Below are 19,944 nucleotides of genomic sequence, written 5' to 3' on the forward strand. Positions count from 1 at the left end.
ACTTAAAAGATGGGAAGTTTAAGATTTTATTTCACTAGAAAGTCAATTGTACTCAAATAGAATTTGTAGACAAATCACTAACCTGTATTAGTACATATTGCTTCGGTTTATATTAGAAATTTGCATATTTGTATTTTTGAGTGCTTACCCTTAATTACAATCTAGATGAGTTTGCACTTGCCAACGTTTGTACAAAACTTGGTGAACGTTCGGCACATAAATAAAAAGACGCCAGGGAGTCCTCTAATTGGTCGAATTTTCATTACGTACGACCCTGTCTAGGGTCACAATGATTCGACGTAAATTATTCGTCACTTCATGACAAATAATAAACCATAGAAACAAAAAAAAATTTGCTGGCGTACCATTATTTATTTAACAAAGTTTTAGAACAAATTTCAATAAAAATACATCGGTTGCATTTAATATTTTACAATAAACGTAGGTAGGTAAGTACATAAAAATGGTGTCTATTTCTTACTAATTAGCGGATCAACAGGCTGATAAAATATGAATACGAAATAATATAATAAAAAAAATCACACAATAATATGTTTAACATGTTCGATTTAGGTGTACCTAATTGAATTTACATCTCAACAGATGAACGTTTTACAGCGCGCCTCACGGTTCAGGGTCGGGACATTTCGTAGATGTAAAAAAAGATTAATTAATGCTCGGGTAAAAAAATGATTTATATATTTATAGTTCTCTTTTTTGCCTCGCATTGATTGCTTCTTGTTGCATAATAATTTCATTAGTAAGAAGTGCTTCTTTTTTGATTTGGTCTTTCAGCTTTTTAGATATATCGGGGATGGTCCAATCCACGACCAGATGAGTAAGTTTAACGACATTCTGAAAAAATAAATATTTACACACTTAATTATTAACATACAATACAAATGGGTTGGTTGTATCAAGGGTATACAAGATAAGAGTATATTAGTCAAGAATATATAGGGACTTGACAAAGTCGTACTTATTTAAGAATTAGAATAATTAAAATTGTAAAATTAGAAGGAAAGAGGAGCGCGAGGCAATTATTAAAGGCTAGCTGACGTGTACCCGGCGTTAATCGACTTTTCTTTTCTTTAAATAAATATAATATCCATGTATTATATATATATATAAACCTTCCAGAAGATATTCTCTAATTGATAGTGAAAACCCTATCAAACTCCGCTGCATAGTTCAGAAGAACTAAGCGTACAAACAGACAGACAAGGATAGTGACTTTTTTATTCTATTTAGAGATGTTGTAGCTAGTACCTACCTATTAAAAAATAATTATCTCATTTATTAAACACATTACTGTCCGTATATATTTTGGCAATAATACACGGAGAAAAATTACTGGTAAAAAATGCTGTTCAATTATTAAGAATCTCTTCAAATTATTTGTAATCCGATTAAAAGCGGGATTGCAGGCCCTACACGAATAGGGCCGATAGGTTTCTTGAAAAACTTTTAGTAAAATGCTTTTGTATAGTCACGATGTCAGAACAAGTGTTCATAAATATATATATTTATACATATTTTTATTATTATCCACACACTTCCTTCCTTTTATAACAATCTCAGGCGAAATTACGTAATGATATTTTATGGACATACGTAATAGGTACTACAACAATGTAACAACTAAAAATATCTAATTGTACTGTGTATGTCTTAACAAATAAATAAATAAATAAAAAAATAAAAATTTCAAAAACATTTTCGCGTTTCGTCATTTTATATTATCAAGACAAACGCAGGAGCATGAACACGTGTTCCGATATTTTTATGAATTCACTAAAATTTTATCAGAAAATTTATTTAACCTGCAATCCCTTTTTTAACCGGATTATCAATAATTTGAAGAGATTCTTAATATATTAGCAATACTCATTTTGTCCGTGTACCGACTGCGCCTACCGGCAGCTCGGGGCATTTCTCCATTAACCTGGCTCCGATTACAAGGCAATCTCCAGCTTTATTAAAATCTTATACTTTCGGTACAATATTATTTGTTCGTAGAACACGGACAGCATTCCCACCTGACGTCTGTGCTCTAAAGATTGCACTTCGTTTTTTAAGACAAGGAAATTTATTAAAACGGACCGCCCGTTTCTGTGCAGAGTCAAGGGTAATTGTATCTTGGTGCTCCAGACCAGAGGTGGCTGCCAAATTCAACAGTAGAGCGCACCTGCTATTTGTACAGGGTCAGCCTCTGTGTACTTTATACAAGATAAAATTGGGATTAGCAGATGCATGAATTTGAGAGAAAATCAAATTTTAAGAAATAATTTATCATGCGCGGGAAACCTATTTTTCCAGATATTCCAAAGAACATAAATGGGTTATTTGAATGCATAAAATGTTAAATTATACTAATACACTCAAGTTCACCTATGTTAACAATTATTTTTAAAAGCAATAATTATTAGCCTGAAACACTCATCCACATTGAAAAATCTCCTGATAAAAGATACATGATGCCAACGGGACTTGAACCCGTGCCCTTTCGATTTCCGGTCGACAGCTCTGACCACTGAGCTATGGCGGCTTATCTCTTATCCGCGAAATAATTCAATACATACTAGTGATTCATTCAACAATTACTGCTTATTACATTTTTTCACCTGAAAACAACCAACTTTATTTTATATGAGAAAGGCATTGTAAGTGCTAACTCTCTCACTAGATGGCGTCGAGACAAATTGTTTACATTTTTTGGTGAAGATACTTGAACTTGTCAAATATTAATTATTATTTTTTTGGTAAAATAATGTTTAAGACAAGATTTTTTATGCATAGCAGAAAGGGTAACAATTATTTTTATAAGCAATAATTATTAGCCTGAAACACTCGATAAGCCGCCATAGCTCAGTGGTCAGAGCTGTCGACCGGAAATCGAAAGGACACGGTTTCAAGTCCCTTTGGCGTCATGTATCTTTTATCAGGAGATTTTTCAATGATGATGAATGTTTCAGGCTAATAATTATTGCTTATAAAAATAATTGTTACCCTTTGTGCTATGCATAAAAAATCTTGTCTTAAACATTAGTTTACCAAAAAAATAATAATTCACCTATGTTGTTTATGATAAAATTTACATTTATTAATGAAAATGAAAATAATATGATACTATACCTGAAAGATTACAATGAAAACCAGTCTTCCCACTAGTATATGATAGAAGAGGTCCGATTTGTCATATTTTTCACCTTTAGTTTCCCAAGGCGGATTCCTGTAGTCACGATACCGACACATCTTAAAAATAAAAAAAATAAAAATTAGCCTTTTTCTGTCTTTTTCGTTTTCGTACAAGACGAGTGAGAAGGAAGATGTTACATATGTGAACAGTTTTGGTTGACCGTCAATGACGACATGTACGACCTCACTCTTGGACTGCTATCAAATATTTTGTATTCAATAGACAAGTATATATTTAACTATTTTAGACTGTATTTGCTGAATTAATAAATAATATTCTTTTTTCCGCAGCCATAGATTTAACCTCTCACACTAATTTGTTCGCTTTTGGGAACAGCTCATATATGTTCTCATAGAAATTGTTGTCTCCCTTACTCCCATGGTTATAATACAGTTAAACGCTTTATATTCCAATCTAGAAGTTACCAACAGCAGAAGATTTTAGTTCAGTGTTTAGACCAAAAAACGTTAGGTGAGTCATTTTAACAATTTTCTTTTTATGTTTGGATTAAAAATTTGAGTACATAAAAAATTATATGTTTATTTCCAATTATGAAATTTATGTTTATTTTCAACAGTAAAATTAATGTTTATTTCGAAGAATAAAATTTGAAAACGTATTTCATCACCTAACAAAAACAGTTTTAAGTTTTCTGATATGTTGTGAAGCAAAAAACGTTTTTTAATAAAATAAATTAATTAACGCCATCTATGAAAACGTAGAAAATACCCAGCGGCGCGTATTTTAATGTGTAAAAACGTTTGATCAATTTAAATAGAAGTATTGAACTTCCTTCGAGCACATGGCACGCCCACTACACATTTTGTATTATATTTCTTCAGTTTTCGTATTTAATATAATATGGAGACCATAAGGGGAAAATAAGGAATGTAAACTAAAGACAAGATGTTTAAAATTCCGTATTTTGTGTCTGACATTCATTGGTAGAGCGTTTTCATCGTAAGAATCCATTTTCTCTATTTTCGCACAAACGATGATTCTTGCATACACATATGATTCAGCGACGGTTGTTGCTAAATCAATTTTTCAATGTGAGAGATGCACAGTAATGCCACTAGATGGTATTGATACTTCAATAATGGAATTTTACTGACATTCCTCGTTTTTTCCCTGTGGTTTATAAATATAAAGGTACGCTGAAAAGCCGTACACTAAATTTTGTTTGACTTATCCTTGGTTCTCCTGAATTTGCTTAAATATTAACAAACCTTCAAAATCTGGAGGAGATGAATAATTTCAATAGCATGTATGAGGCCTGTGTGTTCTAAAGTCTTGGCGACATTGGTTTTATTTCAAATCGCTATAGATTTCTCACCAAAGTATTATCAAATATATTTGAAAAAATATTATTTAATGTCTCTGAACATTAAATATGTATTACCGCCACATTTCCGAAGGTTGAATTTTCTGGGGCACCAAATTCGAAGTCATTTGTATCGAAATATGAGAGCGACTGTTCCAAGAATCCTGTACTGTTTTTGTATCCCCAATGATGATAGTAATAACGGGGTACGAAATTCGACGTGAATGCTATGATGATAGCCTGAAACACAAAAACGCTGTTAAAAATATTTAAAATTCCATACTTTTTTATCACACAATGGTACCTGTGGGTCTAGCAAAATGAAATCGGTAACACCGAAAACTTTACAATATCCTGTTCGATAGACGTAACTACCGATGATTTTATGCCGATTTCATGGGCATGGTCACGCTGTTGATAGCCAGACCGATGTTGACAATGCAATAAATAAGAAATTAGACAGATTAGCAACACGGTCAGACGGCTTCTTAAAATTAATAATACCAACAAATCGGCAATGCCGAATTAAAATGCTAACTTTAATATACATTGGAAGTCCGCATGTACTTTTTGACACTAAAAGGGGAATTAATCAGTTCATGGAGTCTAAGTCATAAATTACAACTTTGGTTTATCGTAATCGGTATCAATTGATCGCGTCTTAGATACGTTTATTAAGACTGTGGATAGTGCTAACGATTTCTTTCAATTCTAAGAGCTTAGTTAGTTCGCCTCTATTAATTTCTTAGCCAGTTATTTTACATAACGAACGACATTATCCAAAAAGTTATGCATATTGACAGCTTTTCTTCCTGACATTCGAGGCCGCGCTAAAGGAAGCGGCTTTTGTCTACCGACTGTCGGTATCATTTTCTGACCGTGCTCGCAAATATCGCTGACCATAGATGACAAATTTCGTCATCATCATATCGACTAAAGGTTTGATCGATCTACCGAGCTAGATAACCTGGTTCTGTGGCTTGCTTCATGTTTTGTGAGGGTTTTGGGTGTTGGATAGAATATGCAGGTGGAGAAAGGATAAGGAATAAAGAGAATTGGTTAGAAGATGTTAAGAGTTAATGTTATATGCATTTTGACTACTTGATGGCGAAGAAAAACGCGCCATTTTTTTTCGGCTGATACCAATTTGTTAAGCGTCATAAAACCCGGAACTATTTCCATACAAATTCACGGCCGGCCCTTCGAAAACCGGTGCGTGTGTCTTTGTGGTAAGAATTATTTAAATGAATGTTTATGTAATGGTGGTATTTAAAAAACTTACATTGCTGACGACCGCAACTCTCCCCAGCACGTCCATGATGTTAAACCACACTCCGATGTTCCTGGCACGAACAGTGATCGGCCTCCTGTGGCACTTCACAAACTTCTTTGCATCCCGTCGCAGTTCCACAATGTTGACGAACAGGGCAAAAAGCGGGGCAAGCGGGAAAACAGACACAAATATAGTCACGAATCCATACTGCAGCACTGGAATAAGGAAATTAGTATTCATTGTTTTTATTACATTAGTGTAGGTTTTAATTGTCATAATAGTCATTTTTTCTAGTGATAACGGTGGTCGTGATAGTGATGATAGAGATCGATAATCCAAGATGTGTTTAGCATAAAATCTGTGCTAATATAATATATAGAAGGAATGCCTGAATACCGATTTCCACCAAAAGTATTGAGTGCAATAGAGAAGCGTTTTCACAAGAATAATTTTCTAACTACATATTTTTATTCTACTTAGCTTTCTTTGAAATGGCAAATTCAGATTTCCAGAAATAAACATATGTTTCTGAGTATAAATAAAACTTTATTTTTTTGACTCCCTTTTCAAATGTTTGCAAATGTATTATTAATGAAATGTGAAACAGAAAGGAATGGGAAGGGAAAGGAAATGAGTCCGAACAGGAAGGTTGCGAAGTACCTGGCTATTGAGATCTGTTCACTAAACACTGCTAAAGCCATTTTAAACTACATCCGTTTCAAATGGTAGCCTTTCACCGGGGTGATGTAGGTAGTTGTTTTCAAGACGTACTGGGAAAATCATTTGTTATTTATTTTTTAAATAAATCGATTTGAATATCAATTTTCTTTTCGTAAAATAAAGTCCAGGCAAATCATTTGAAGTAGTGCACGTTTGAATATATTTGTGCACCCTGAAAGTATTTCAAACTAGTTTGGAACAACGGTCCGCAGTCCCCTCTTACCCCGCAGTAGTCTTACGATAGATTAAACCACTAAACAGGCAGTAGTCTCTTAAATCTGATTTATATTCAATTTGCTTGAAAAACACGTATTTTTAATTACCCATATCCAGATATTCATCAAACAGTCCTCTCGCTGGCCATTCGGCCAACTTATAATCTTCAATCCATTGCATTTCGGGTGCTGATTTTTCGGATTTATTCTGAAAGAACAATTATTATCATTTTGACATGAGTCTTCATTCACGTCATTACAGAGCCGGTTAGTAAATTAAAAAATAGCAATGATATTTTTTATCATCCCTTTATTTAATAATATCTTTTTTTTTGTTTTTAATGAGTTTTTATTATTCACAATGTACATTTGTTACGTATAAATTTTTTATAAAATTAGCGACCGGTTTCGACACGTCCGTGTCATTAACTAGCTATTTTAAAACTAAATTTTTAAGTGCAGAAATATGGGGTTTTATTTAGTTTGGTTCTTTGATGGGAGGGATTTGAGGGAGGGGGAGGGGGTTGAGAGGGAAACGGAGGGAGGAGTCAACATAACGGGGAACATTGTCAATAGAGGTGATTTGCAAGGTGCTATTATTTTATTTACTATATTAATGTTTGAATTAATTTTTTTGTTGATTTCTAATGTTTCTAATGCGCACAAATTAAAATATTTATTAATGTTAGAATGTTTAAACTTAGTTTTATCCCGGTTGAAGCTATGGCCTGTCTCTATCAAATGATAACAACGGATATACACCTGACATAATTAATCGTTTAGTTAATAAGAAACAAACAAAAATATTTTCTAAAAAGTACATTTATAGTGGAGATAATAACACTCAATCTAGTAAAAATCTAATATATAAAAAACTTCTTTATACAGGCGACTTATCCTTAAAAATATCCCGCTTGTTACCAGTTAATATTTCGACAGCTTTTTACACTAATTCTAAAATAAAAAACTTAATTAATAACAAGGATGTTTCAAATAAATTAGATAAAAATGGGATATACACTTTAGAGTGTAATGATTGTAACTCGCAGTATGTAGGTATGATTACAAGAAATTTCAAAACCAGAATTAGGGAACACGAACTATGTTTAAAAAATAATAATTTCTCCGAGTTTGCTAATCATTTGATAGAGACAGGCCATAGCTTCAACCGGGATAAAACTATGTTTAAACATTCTAACATTAATAAATATTTTAATTTGTGCGCATTAGAAACATTAGAAATCAACAAAAAAATTAATTCAAACATTAATATAGTAAATAAAATAATAGCACCTTGCAAATCACCTCTATTGACAATGTTCCCCGTTATGTTGACTCCTCCCTCCGTTTCCCTTTCAACCCCCTCCCCCTCCCTCAAATCCCTCCCATCAAAGAACCAAACTAAATAAAACCCCATATTTCTGCACTTAAAAATTTAGTTTTAAAATAGCTAGTTAATGACACGGACGTGTCGAAACCGGTCGCTAATTTTATAAAAAATTTATACGTAACAAATGTACATTGTGAATAATAAAAACTCATTAAAAACAAAAAATGTCTAGAAATTGTTACATAGTGAATGCCAAAGAAATACAAAAAAAAAAAAAAAAATAATAATAATAATAATATCTTCCCTCGCAAGAACAAATATTTCATTGCGTAGCTCAAAAATCTTCCAAAGATATAATAATTTAGGATGTAGGTAATATAGAAATCTTATAGGTTCATGATGTGCGGAATGTGTCTACAACATAGACATATGAATATTAGTAGACCTGCCCTAAGTGATTAAAAGCGTATTATTCCCCACTCCCCATTGGAGCCGGCTGGGCTCGCGTATGGCTTCCCGTGAATCTTGAGAATGTGACGTCATCATTCTTGTTCGAACTAGCGTCGAGCTATGGTCGAGGCATTTTACGAAATAACACGGCAAAATGGTGGCTTGTGATATGAAAACTTGTAAAAATAGATGCGAAAAAGAGAATAAACCCAATTGTCGTATTACATTCCAAATGTAAGCATTATTTTAAGCTTATTCACATCGTATAATATGGATCAGTTGTAGAAACATATACTATCACATCGAGATACATCTGGACGCAAAATGCAAAGCCGTGTGCATAAGAATCAGGGATGTGCCTTTGCCTTTTGCGCTTTAGGTACCACGTGTTAGGTACGCGCTTGTTTCGTATTGATATGCTGGTGAGTGGGGTTGTACCTACTTTGTGAGGCTAGGGGTAGTAGCCGGTCAACACCTCTTGTTAAATGGGTGCATATAAGGATTGGTCATCATCACAGTGGTCGGCTTTGGTTCCGATGTGGAACCTTTGGACGCCAAATCTTGCCGGGGGCAAGATATGCCGAGCTCTGCGGTGAGACATAAGAACCCTTCTCAGGGTGGTGGGCATATGGGGCTTATTCACAAGTAAATCAGAGTAAAAGACAAGTTTCTGTACATATAAGTTGAACTCTATTTCATGATAACAGGGTAAACATTAAGCAAGGGATTTTAAAAGACTTACCCCCTATCAGACCGATTCTATCCTATCTAACTATCTAAACGCGGATGAGTGGAGATGCCTTCCTCCCAGGGGAACGTCTGCTTCGGCGCGGGCGACCGGCCCACCAGCTCCGCCTCTCGTCCAGTCTCCAGCCAGGAAACCAGAGTCCGGTGTCGATCCACCCGATTATTACGGATCCTTTCAAGGCGCGCGTGTGAATGGCGGTAGGCGGCGTTCACGCACCCAAATACAATACTCATCCGAACGATCTAGTATTCCTCAGCGTACTCAAGGTTTGCATGTACGAAGCGAGAGAGGATTGTCTCTTTAAACGTGGATTACATCCCAAACGGAACACGCGGCCCGGTGCACTTTGGCACTCGTTTAATTCACGCGGGTTTTAAAATTGTCGACCGACATTGCGCGTATTTCGGCGCGGGTTTTTTTTACATTTAACCATTACTCCGCGTATCTCAGGATCGGATGCCTGATTTTACTTTTAAGATTCGTCGCGTACTTGCTCCAAACGGTTTTTTTTAAATTGCTCCATATAAACTTGGCACTTGACGTTTCAACTGAGTCCTCGCCCAACTGGGCTCCGTTGGAAAGTGTGGAACCTTGCAAGAATAACCCTTTCCCGTTATTTTGCGCCGATTTTATGGCTGTCAAAATAACCATAGACAAAAATCAAAATAATAATTAGAACCTAATTATAATTGTTATGTTTCTAAATATTTTCATAACAGTATGTACGGTACTGCTGGAACGAGAAGGAGTGCATATCACGTAATGCGCTAGGTTATCCCGAGTGGCGATGTGTGATAGAAAATCATGTTTTTTGTTTTTAATTGAAAAAATGTCATCGGAAGGCAAAATGATGTCCAAATTTTTAATCCAAATACTCTCAGGAATCGCTGGTAAAAACTGTGTGTATGTAATTTCATTTGTTTTTTTAGTTGTTTTACTTTTCTTTTTTAAAGATTTCAATATTTTATTATTAATAGGAACATAGCGGTTGTGACAACCCTCCAACATTGGTCGACTGTAGCGATTCCCAAGTGTGCGCATCGTTGTTACTGGGAAGTAAATTATGAACACTTATAAAAGTGTCTTAACTAAATACGTAAACAAAATATTCGACTCTGAAAATAGAAGAAATTTTTTTTGCCGAATTTGGACAACGCAAATTTGTTCATAACGTGGCGAGTAATTTGCGCTCCCATGTAAAAATGTCTATTCATTCAAAAGCTGATTTTACTTTTATGAACTAAATGGTGATATTATAATGCGAGATGCCTATATACTGTCTGATTGATTTATTGACGAATCACAGTCAGCTTTACCCCCTTCGTTCTTCAACAGTTGATTTTACCCCTCACCTCTAATTTCTAGTCTATATATTCATATGTCTGTGGTCTACAATAACTTGTAAAAGAAACTATCAATCAGTTTCTGATATTATTATTATATCTATCTATGAAGAGTTATAGTTACATGAAATTTCTGAAAAGGTACTTACCCCAAAGTATCTACGCTTGGCATCTACTGCTAGCGCGTAGAATTTCAATATAAATTCCCAAAAATACAATAGTATTTTTCTTCCCATCATTATGATTATCAGTTGAATGAACAATTCATAAAGACACCCATGAGGACTGCACTAAAAAGAGAAAAAGAGCATTATTTAATACAGATTAGATAGCAGTCTTTTATTCTTCACAGTAAGAATTTAATTACCCCCATCACTAAAATGTTTTCTATTTAGGTATTTAATTCAACTTTCTGGTATGTACTATACAATGGAACCTTAGTTATTATGTATTTTATGTATTCATAAAAATTCAACTATAATAATTACTATGTGGTCAGATATTACAATACTATCTGTGCGGATAGAGAAACCATAGCGCGTGTGGCTTTAACGCCTAACAAATTTCGTTATTTAAAAAAATATGTTTTTACCTATCACAGGTGAGATCTATTTAACATAGGTATATAAAAACACCCGCGTATTCAAATGCAACGTTGCGTTGTGTTAAATGCAACGTTGCGTTGTGTCAAATGCAACGTTGCGTTGTGTCAAATGCAACGTTGCGTTGTGTCAACATTTCAAAGCAATCTGTGAAGAACTTTGGGAGTTTTTTTTTTTGAACATTCGAACATTTACATCTTTTATTTAAATAGATATCAATAAAAAATTTAGTTCAGATCAATTCCATCTCTTTGTAACAATGAGCACCTTAGCGCGCTGACACACCTGCCGGTTATTTCTGCACCGGCTGCCGGGCGGTTTACGCCACTCATGCTTCCAGGGCTCCTGTACAAGTCTGTCGTGGAGTCACGCCCAAATTCCAACCCATACGATGGAATATTCAATTTTATTTCTAACAGAATTAAAGAAAAAACACGTGAATGAGAATATCGATCCCTCCCGACGAGAAAATGTAAAGAAATAAATTAACGAAAGCTTCAAAAGAGATCATATTCACTGCATTGCTTATTACAGTCATTGAGAATTTTTCGACCACGATGCTAGGCACATGCTCGTGTTGTTATTGGTCTCCCTACTGATAAAATGAACTGCAAATTTTTTTAATTGATTACTAATTTGTCTGACCGGCCGGCCGGCGCTGGCTATGCTTCCAGTTTCCTTAAACCTGAAGGATCTCCATAGCGAAGGCCGGGAACCGACTGGGCGCTTAGGATATGAATGTTACTTTGTTTCAATATTCACCATAATATCACTTCACCACGTTTGGGCACTTTTATAATATACTGCAATGAACTTTAAGAAAATAATTATTGCCGTGAGAAAAGAAACCCGTGTGCGCCTGGTCTTATTAATGGTATTTGGCTAGAAAAATATGCATACTGTGGAATATGCGAAAATTCGCAATTATTTTAGAGAAAAATGTTTATGTGACTTACCTCTTCTTGCCGTATTCCAAATATCTTATTATAATTTGATGGATGCCCGATTAACTTTCCCTTAACTAACGCAACGTAAAATATGGACGAGTAATAGTTCACAAATTTCAACATGTACACTTTTAAAGTCAGACTGTCGTCAACCTCCGTTTGTGTCCGTAGCATTTCCAAATTCGTCAAATACCAGGCCAACTTGATGTATATGTAATTGAGTATTGTAATGAGAAGTAGATTTAGTATGGCCCCGCTGGAGGGGATGATGACGTTTCTGTATATCATCATGTTTTCCTTGCCACTAAAGAAACCACGGCTTGTTGATAAAGACATTCTGTATATGATCAGACTGAAGACGGCTCCTAAAGCCAACAATACCTGGAAAATTTAACATTAATTAATTAAAACTATTATTTTTTTAATTTTCAATGATTGTTAGTTTTTCCCAAACATTTTACATTTTATGAGGGATTGGAACAGGACTCGAATAAATAGATTATCAGTAAAGAATTGGGGAAGATATAAAAGATAAGTTTTTGAAGCCATATACAAAACAAATATTAAATAATTTGGACGCAAGACTACAGCTACTTCAAAATAGACGACCATCTCTGTACCGTCTATCCAGGGTTGCCCTCTATCATTTGACAAACGACACGCGTCATGTACAAAGTCATTCATAATCACATCCCTACGCTCCATCTCTTTAGATCTCTCGCCATTCGCCCTCAGTCCATCCCGTCCTGTTCCAAGCAGTACATCTACCTCTTCCTGCCTCATAGACAATTTTGATATACCAACCATCAGAAAAAGGGGAACAAAACCTGTTGCGCGGAGGGGACATGATTGTCTCCCTTTTTGTAATTTGTCAATAATTTAATCTTACAGTATACAGGCAACTCACATTTTAATATCACCATTCAGTCCACAAAAATAAAATTTGCTTACAAATTACTAGTTCTTTTTTTAAAAACACGCAAATTGATGATTGTGTAAAAAACTGTACTACGAATCCCAAATCGAGTGAACAAAAGTTCGAACTTGTTTCTAAAAGAGTATTTTGAGTATTTCGTTTCACTATTTAGTACATAGTTATATACTTTACAAATGTGTTAAAATTTACACACCTCACTCATTTTTTGCCTCGCTATGCAACCCGATTTGAAGGCGGTTCGGTTTTTTAACCAATTTTACGACGATCCTGTGCAGTCCCCCACTATACTGCGCTGCAAACCATTGCCTTACTTAAGCAAACTTTCCTTTTCTGATCTGGTTATTTAAATTTTTGCTCTTCGGCGTTCAACGTGCCACAGTACGAATTATGGCGTAGATTATTCAAAGCATTCTCGTACCCCCCTAGTGCCAAGAATATGGTCAAGTGGTTTGCCTACAGCTCGTCGAAATGATACACGGATTTCATGTTAGGGCAAGTCTATCAATGTCTATGGTCTGCCTCTCGGTCGCCTCGGCTGTTACACAAACATGGTCACAATTTGTGGAGCCTTTCAGAACTTTAGTAGTAGTCTTTAGTACCTACAGAATCTTACGATTGTCTAATTATATGATTATATGCTGGTTTTCGAGATCATTGCTAAAAAATTAATTCCCCCTATCAAAATTTTAATAAGTTATGAGTAGGTAAAGGTACTTACTAAAAACAGCACAATTGAATAACTCAAAATCATATGAGGTACTTTGACCCTCCATAGAGGAATGGCTGGCTCTATGGTCTGCGTGACCACGTTGCGCTTGGATTTCCTTTCGTTCGCCATGGCGAGGTACTCGGGCCGCGGGTGCTCTGTCTCGAGGTCGAACCCCGTCAAGCCCCACTTGTGCGTTATCTCGGCGGAGTAGCGCTTCCACTGCTCCAGATAAAGAGCGCCTGGTGAATGTTATAAACGCTAATAATAGAATAAGGAAATATGGGTCATGAAGCTTTACTGGTATGAAACCGCGTTCACAAAAGTGTCGCCAGCATGGTTCACCCATGCTACTGCATATCGCATCTACGAATAGCAGAACTCCGCCTCTTTGAGATGCATGGCGCGCCTAGGGTAGTAAAACCGAGTCTTGCATAGAATGCGTGGGACGATGCTATTGCAGGGCAAGCGAACGTGCCCCTACAGCACCGTGACTAGCCTACTTTTTCCACCCAGCCGCCAAAACTCTGTGCGGGGAAGGCCGATTCTTGTGTGGCGTGACCAGTCTCGTGACTCATGGGCGCCTTATTATTTATTTATTTATTTATTATTATTACACTCCCTAATGGGCTTTTACACACTACAAAGTTTAATAGTAGAGTATCACAGTTATTATTATTCAAAATGAACTCATTTCTTTTAGATACAACTTAACCGCATAGTTTAAACCATTTTCAATATGTAATTTATATTTTTTAGTATATTTAAATAATAATAAAAGAATTGACTGGTGTAAATGTACATATTTTCAATTTGTATTATGTATTTCTTTGTGTTTATTTTAATAAAAATAAAAAATAAATCATTATCAAAAATACAAAGACATGGATATTTACTTTTTCATATTAATGTTATCTTAATCTCCTGTCACCATTTTTTAATGTTAATGATAGTTGTATGTATTTTGTCTAATTTTTAAATGCATCTATTGATTTTAACTGTTGTTTCTATGAACTCGCAGTTCTTCTTCAGTTCAACTTTGAAGGTAGCCTGAAATAATATTCTTTCTTTTTTCCGACTTCGTGTCCGGGTTAAATCTTCCCAACAGGAAAAACTAAGCCCTTCCACACACTTTCCACAAATTATCATCTAGTCAATCCACATTATGCAAGTGCATTATATAAACATAATAAATACAAAACAATACAAGAACAATACGTCAACCTACCAGAGATCAAATGGGAAAATAATTAGACTGCTCAGTTTTAATGTTCTCCTGACAAAGGAAGGGTGCTTCAGAAACCGGTAGAGTGCAATTAAAATTAAAGTGGTATAAAACAATTTTATATCTTTTATTATAAATTATGACGAGCCAAAAATTAAATGCTTATTACAAATATAGGAAAATAATTCACCGACTCCAGATATTTTCATATCAGAGGGTTCGGCTCAGTAGAACTCTTAACTGGACGTATAAATCCTATTGATCCCTCAGTATAAATATTTTTAATTCTTTGACTGAGAATATTTTGAATGAGAGAGCTAGGTATAATGCCAGAAGCCGAAATAACAAATGGTATTATTTTTATAGTCTGAGAATGCCAAATTTTTTTATAATATAGAAATAGCTAATATAGAAAATCCCGATATAATATGTTATATAGTTTCCGGAAAAGCGAAACATTTTCTTTATAAATCATCAATTTGATTTGTATGTTTGATTATATGCTGCTTATAATTTTTAGTATTAATGACTCTATCCGAATGGAAAGCATAAATCTTTCTATTTCTGCGCTCAACTCTCCAATACTCAACCATTTGTTCGACGAAAATTTGTCAACATACGTTTGGTTGCGATAATTGAAGTGTTTCTCGTGAATAATTTTATTTGACCAGGAATCTAATAATTGCAGGTTGAGATTTATAAAAATGTTTTTATTCTCGTCGTATAAATTTAATGGTGTCGTATAAATTTAAAGAGTTATTAGCTTTCCTATGGAAAAAAATTTCTAGCATTTCTACTTGATTGTGTTTCAAGTTATTTTCACTTTACCTCTACCTACTAAATTTCTAGGTAAATTTATTCGTTCTATAGCTGAATTTGGATGACGGCAATTAAAATTTGGTAGCGTAGTTCTAATTAATCGTTATCTAAATCTGTATTGGACCATTTAATTATGCCAAATGAGTACGTAATAATAACTATTATATTTTTATTACTATTATGTAATTTTTATACACAAATAAATTTATAAATAGAAAGGTAATAGTTAAATAAACATACTTACTCCAAATCGTCATGAAAAAAGCGAACGCTAAATTGTAGTTATTGTCAAAAAGGTATGTAATTTTGGCCTGAATGCACGAATCACTCAGTTTCCAATAGTCACACCCATCGCTGTTGCAGTGGGGACACATTATCACGTTCAAACTGCTATTGCAAATATCATTGCTGAAATACATAATTTGGTTAGTTTAAATAATTTACTATTAATTTTAAATACGATCTATTCAATGGATTCTGTTAGTTATTCTGGAGTTTTTAACCCTTTGAATGCCACCTTCCGTGACCTTTTGCTCCTTACCTTAGTGAGCCAGGATTAAAATGGAAATCGCCTACAGTAAGCCGGCTTACACTATTCTCTTAATATATATATATATATTTTTTAGCAAAATAATATTTTTGTAAATTGTGCTGTCTTAGCATATAGGTGTTTTAGTTATAGAAACTTATAAAAAAAGTGTATATCTATCTTACAGAATTTCTGCGGTAGTTGCAAGTTGCTTTATTGTTAAAAAATATCATAATACCGGGGAAAGTACGACGAATTACCAGCGAATCCACGGTGGATTCGTCGGCGCACTACAGGTACAAACATCAGAAATCCACGGTGGATTTCACGGCCCACTAAGGGTTAAAAAAAAACATTTTTAAAACACAGAAACCGTTCTCAGTTTACGAATAATCTGAAAATATAAGAAATTCTCCTACTATCACACTAGTTAAAATAACAGGGAAAAAATGCTAGGAGTTTTGTGAGGGGACCGTTAAAATGTTAATTTCGTCGATTTGATCTTTCTAACAAGAGTGAGGGCATTATTTAGGGGCAGCCAGTACTCACTAAAGGTGGCATAGCGCTAATGAAAGTCATATTTGACAAACAACACATAGTTTTAGTTAACAATGATTGACCTACCTATAAACATCGTTGTGAAGAGTGAACACTCCCATCATGAAACACACAAAGCCGAGTATCGAAGCCCAAATCAACATGTACGTGTAAAATCCCAGCCATGTGAAGTATAGGGCAAACTTTGTCCCGAAGTAATCCTTTATTCTGTCTATCGGTTGAAAATTCTTCCAGTTTTTCATCTCTGCCCATTTTAATTTGAGATAGTACCTTTCTGTATCAGGTTTCATGTAGTGCCCCTGAAGAAAACATTGAAATTTAAAGGAATATTCTCTCACTTTGTATGCCGTGCAAAAATTTGTACATTAACTTCACATCTTTGGGTATGCTGTTAGGAGGTTCTATTTGAGGAGAGAAAGGACAACCCTTTCTCACGTGACTAATTTAAGCGTTGTACAAATGTTGGGCGTGCTTTTGGCGTATTTCCACCGCACCGGTTCCGAAGGGTTCCTCAGAGCAACTTTCATTAAATTACCGGTAGGACTGCATGCTCACCTGACGCCTGTGCTCTAAATATTTTAATCCGTTTGTTAAGAAAGGGGAATCTATCAAACGGACCGCCCGTTTCTGCACTAATTTTTGAGGATTTTTCATTGGGGCTCTAAACTAGAGATGGCTGCCAAAGTGAACAGTGAGCTGCACACGCGATTTGTACAGTTGTGTAATATTAATAAAGTTAAAAGAAATACATATTTCGCTTTGTTAACTTTAGTGTACATTGATTAAAACAAAAATAATATATATATTAATAATTATGGTTTACTACCTAAGTAACATATTTTTCTTAAGTAAGAGCATTTTGGTTTTGCTCATTGATCTTGAGGGCAAACAGTTTTTTCTTCAATATATTTATTCTATTTACGGTTGTCAGGCTATCAGGAAGGAGATTATATATTATGTGTACACCACACTCTGTCTTTGCTGAATTTGTGTATAATTTATTATGTTGTTTTGTGTGGTGGTCATGTACTTGTGATCATAAATGAGGTATTTGTGTGTATGAGGCCATTTTGGATTTTGTGAATTAATAGGCATATGTGGTATTCGTACAGTTTTCTAATTTTAAGTATGTTAGTTTCTTGGTATACTCTTTTGGTGGGGGTCTCTGATCTATAGTTAAAAAGTTTTTTTATAACTTTATTTTGTATTATTTGAATTTCGTTTAGATATGTGATGTTTGAGTTTCCCCATATTTCTATGAGATAATTTAGATGGGATTGTATTAAACTAAAATATAATCCCCTCTTTACTTGTATTGGTAGAAGATGGGCTATTCTACCAAATACACCAATTAGTGGGATAATTTTTTCTTTTACTTTTTGTATGTGGTGTTTAAAAGATAAGTGTTTATCGATATGAAGTCCCAGGTATTTTTCACTATCTGAAATTTGTAGGTTTCTTCCTTCTATTTGCAAAGGCTTATGAGACGGCGTTTTTCTTTTTTGCGAACTTAAGATCGTGCAATTTGTTTTTTTTTTTGTGTTAATAGTTAATATATTTTTAATTAGCCAGTTATTTAATTTATTAAGATCCAGTTGGGCTTTTTCAAGTAAGTTTTATAAGTTTTTACCAAAGTAAAATATAGCAGTATAATAATACAAAATTAAAATGAAATTAATTTTATTTAATATTCAAAATCTCCGACTTACGAACTCATTTTGGTCTATTATAAAATTTGACAAATTAAGTTTTAAAAAAATGGTAAACAATTAAATGTTTATCGATGAAATTTTCAGAATAAAATAAAAACATTTTTCGGTAAAGGTTACGAATTCCGCTTCGCGGTAAATACGCAATATTTCACTTTCAAATAAATGGATTTAACTTTATTAATTCAAAACATGATTTATTATGTCGGGGGAGATGGAAAAATACGCACCTTTAATTTTAATTTCGTTTATTAAGTCACTTACGCGATATGTCGCACGAGATTTCAAAGAAACAAAATAATGTGACATTATTTTTATTTTTTATAGTGAATACCTCACAAGAGTCCCAACTGCTCCCGTCTGGAGCCAGTGAGACTATGGCAACCCCAATTGGGGGATGTTGTGAGGCTGAAGGTAAGTGGGGAAGGGAAAGATGAAGGTGGGGAAGTACCTGGCTATTCAGATCTAGTCACTAAACACGGCTAAAGCCATTTGGAGCAACGTTTCAATTCTGAATGGTGGTCTTACACCAGGGCGATACTGGTAGTATCTTCCACTCTGGAAGATACTACCAGTATCAAGTTATTTACCTAGCCAGTGCGCGGGTTAGGTACAGTACCTACCTACGAACTAATTCAGTTCAAGGAAATAAACTTGAAAATATTAAATTAATATATATATAACCTAACCTAATCTAACTGTGATTTTCTATAGCAAAACAATGCCCCTTTAATAACGCATGCTCGCGTCCCCTTTTGAGTTACATCCCAGTTTTCAAATAGTATGTGGGCTACGCTAGGTTTGTATAGACTGGTTTGTGATTTAATTCTAATACCTATTTTCCATGTTCTAACCTAACCTAACCTAAACTACCTATACGGAATACGTTTAATCACATTTTATTCTATTTGTTTGTTATTCGGGTTTTTTTTTTAATTATATGCTGATTATTTATTATAAATAATACATTGACTTACATATTAATATGGATTAATTATACACGATGATATTATTTATTTTATATTGCAATACTATTTTTTTTTTGTTGGCAGCAGTGTCTATGAAATATTTTGTAGGTATGAATTACGATATTACGAATATAATCCAACTCTTGATATGAATATAGTCGCCGTCGGCTGCGACTATAACGGCGCCGCACACTAATTGACATATCGCGTAAGTGACTTAATAAACGAAATTAAAATTAAAAGTGCGTATATTTCCGTCTCCCCCGACATAATAACTCATGTTTTGAATTATTAAAGCTAAATCCATTTATTTGAAAGTGAAATATTGCGTATTAAGAGTGA

General features: G+C 34.4%; 1 protein-coding gene across 1 annotated transcript; it reads right to left on the bottom strand.

The window, feature by feature from the left end:
• Positions 1 to 418: 418 nt before the first annotated feature.
• LOC149423452 (anoctamin-1-like) lies at positions 419 to 6,912 on the bottom strand. The gene is made up of 5 exons (XM_089632243.1): positions 6,840 to 6,912; positions 5,806 to 6,011; positions 4,602 to 4,763; positions 3,136 to 3,255; positions 419 to 855 (listed from the first exon to the last, which is right to left on the bottom strand). Exons 1-5 carry the CDS (start codon positions 6,910 to 6,912, stop codon positions 703 to 705), a joined length of 714 nt encoding a protein of 237 aa, XP_089488369.1. The 3' UTR covers positions 419 to 702.
• Positions 6,913 to 19,944: the final 13,032 nt, after the last annotated feature.

Source organism: Hesperophylax consimilis, chromosome 5 (genome assembly GCF_061612785.1).
Source record: "Hesperophylax consimilis isolate HC1 chromosome 5, BYU_Hcon_1.0, whole genome shotgun sequence".
Classification (NCBI taxonomy): Eukaryota; Metazoa; Arthropoda; class Insecta; order Trichoptera; family Limnephilidae; genus Hesperophylax; species Hesperophylax consimilis.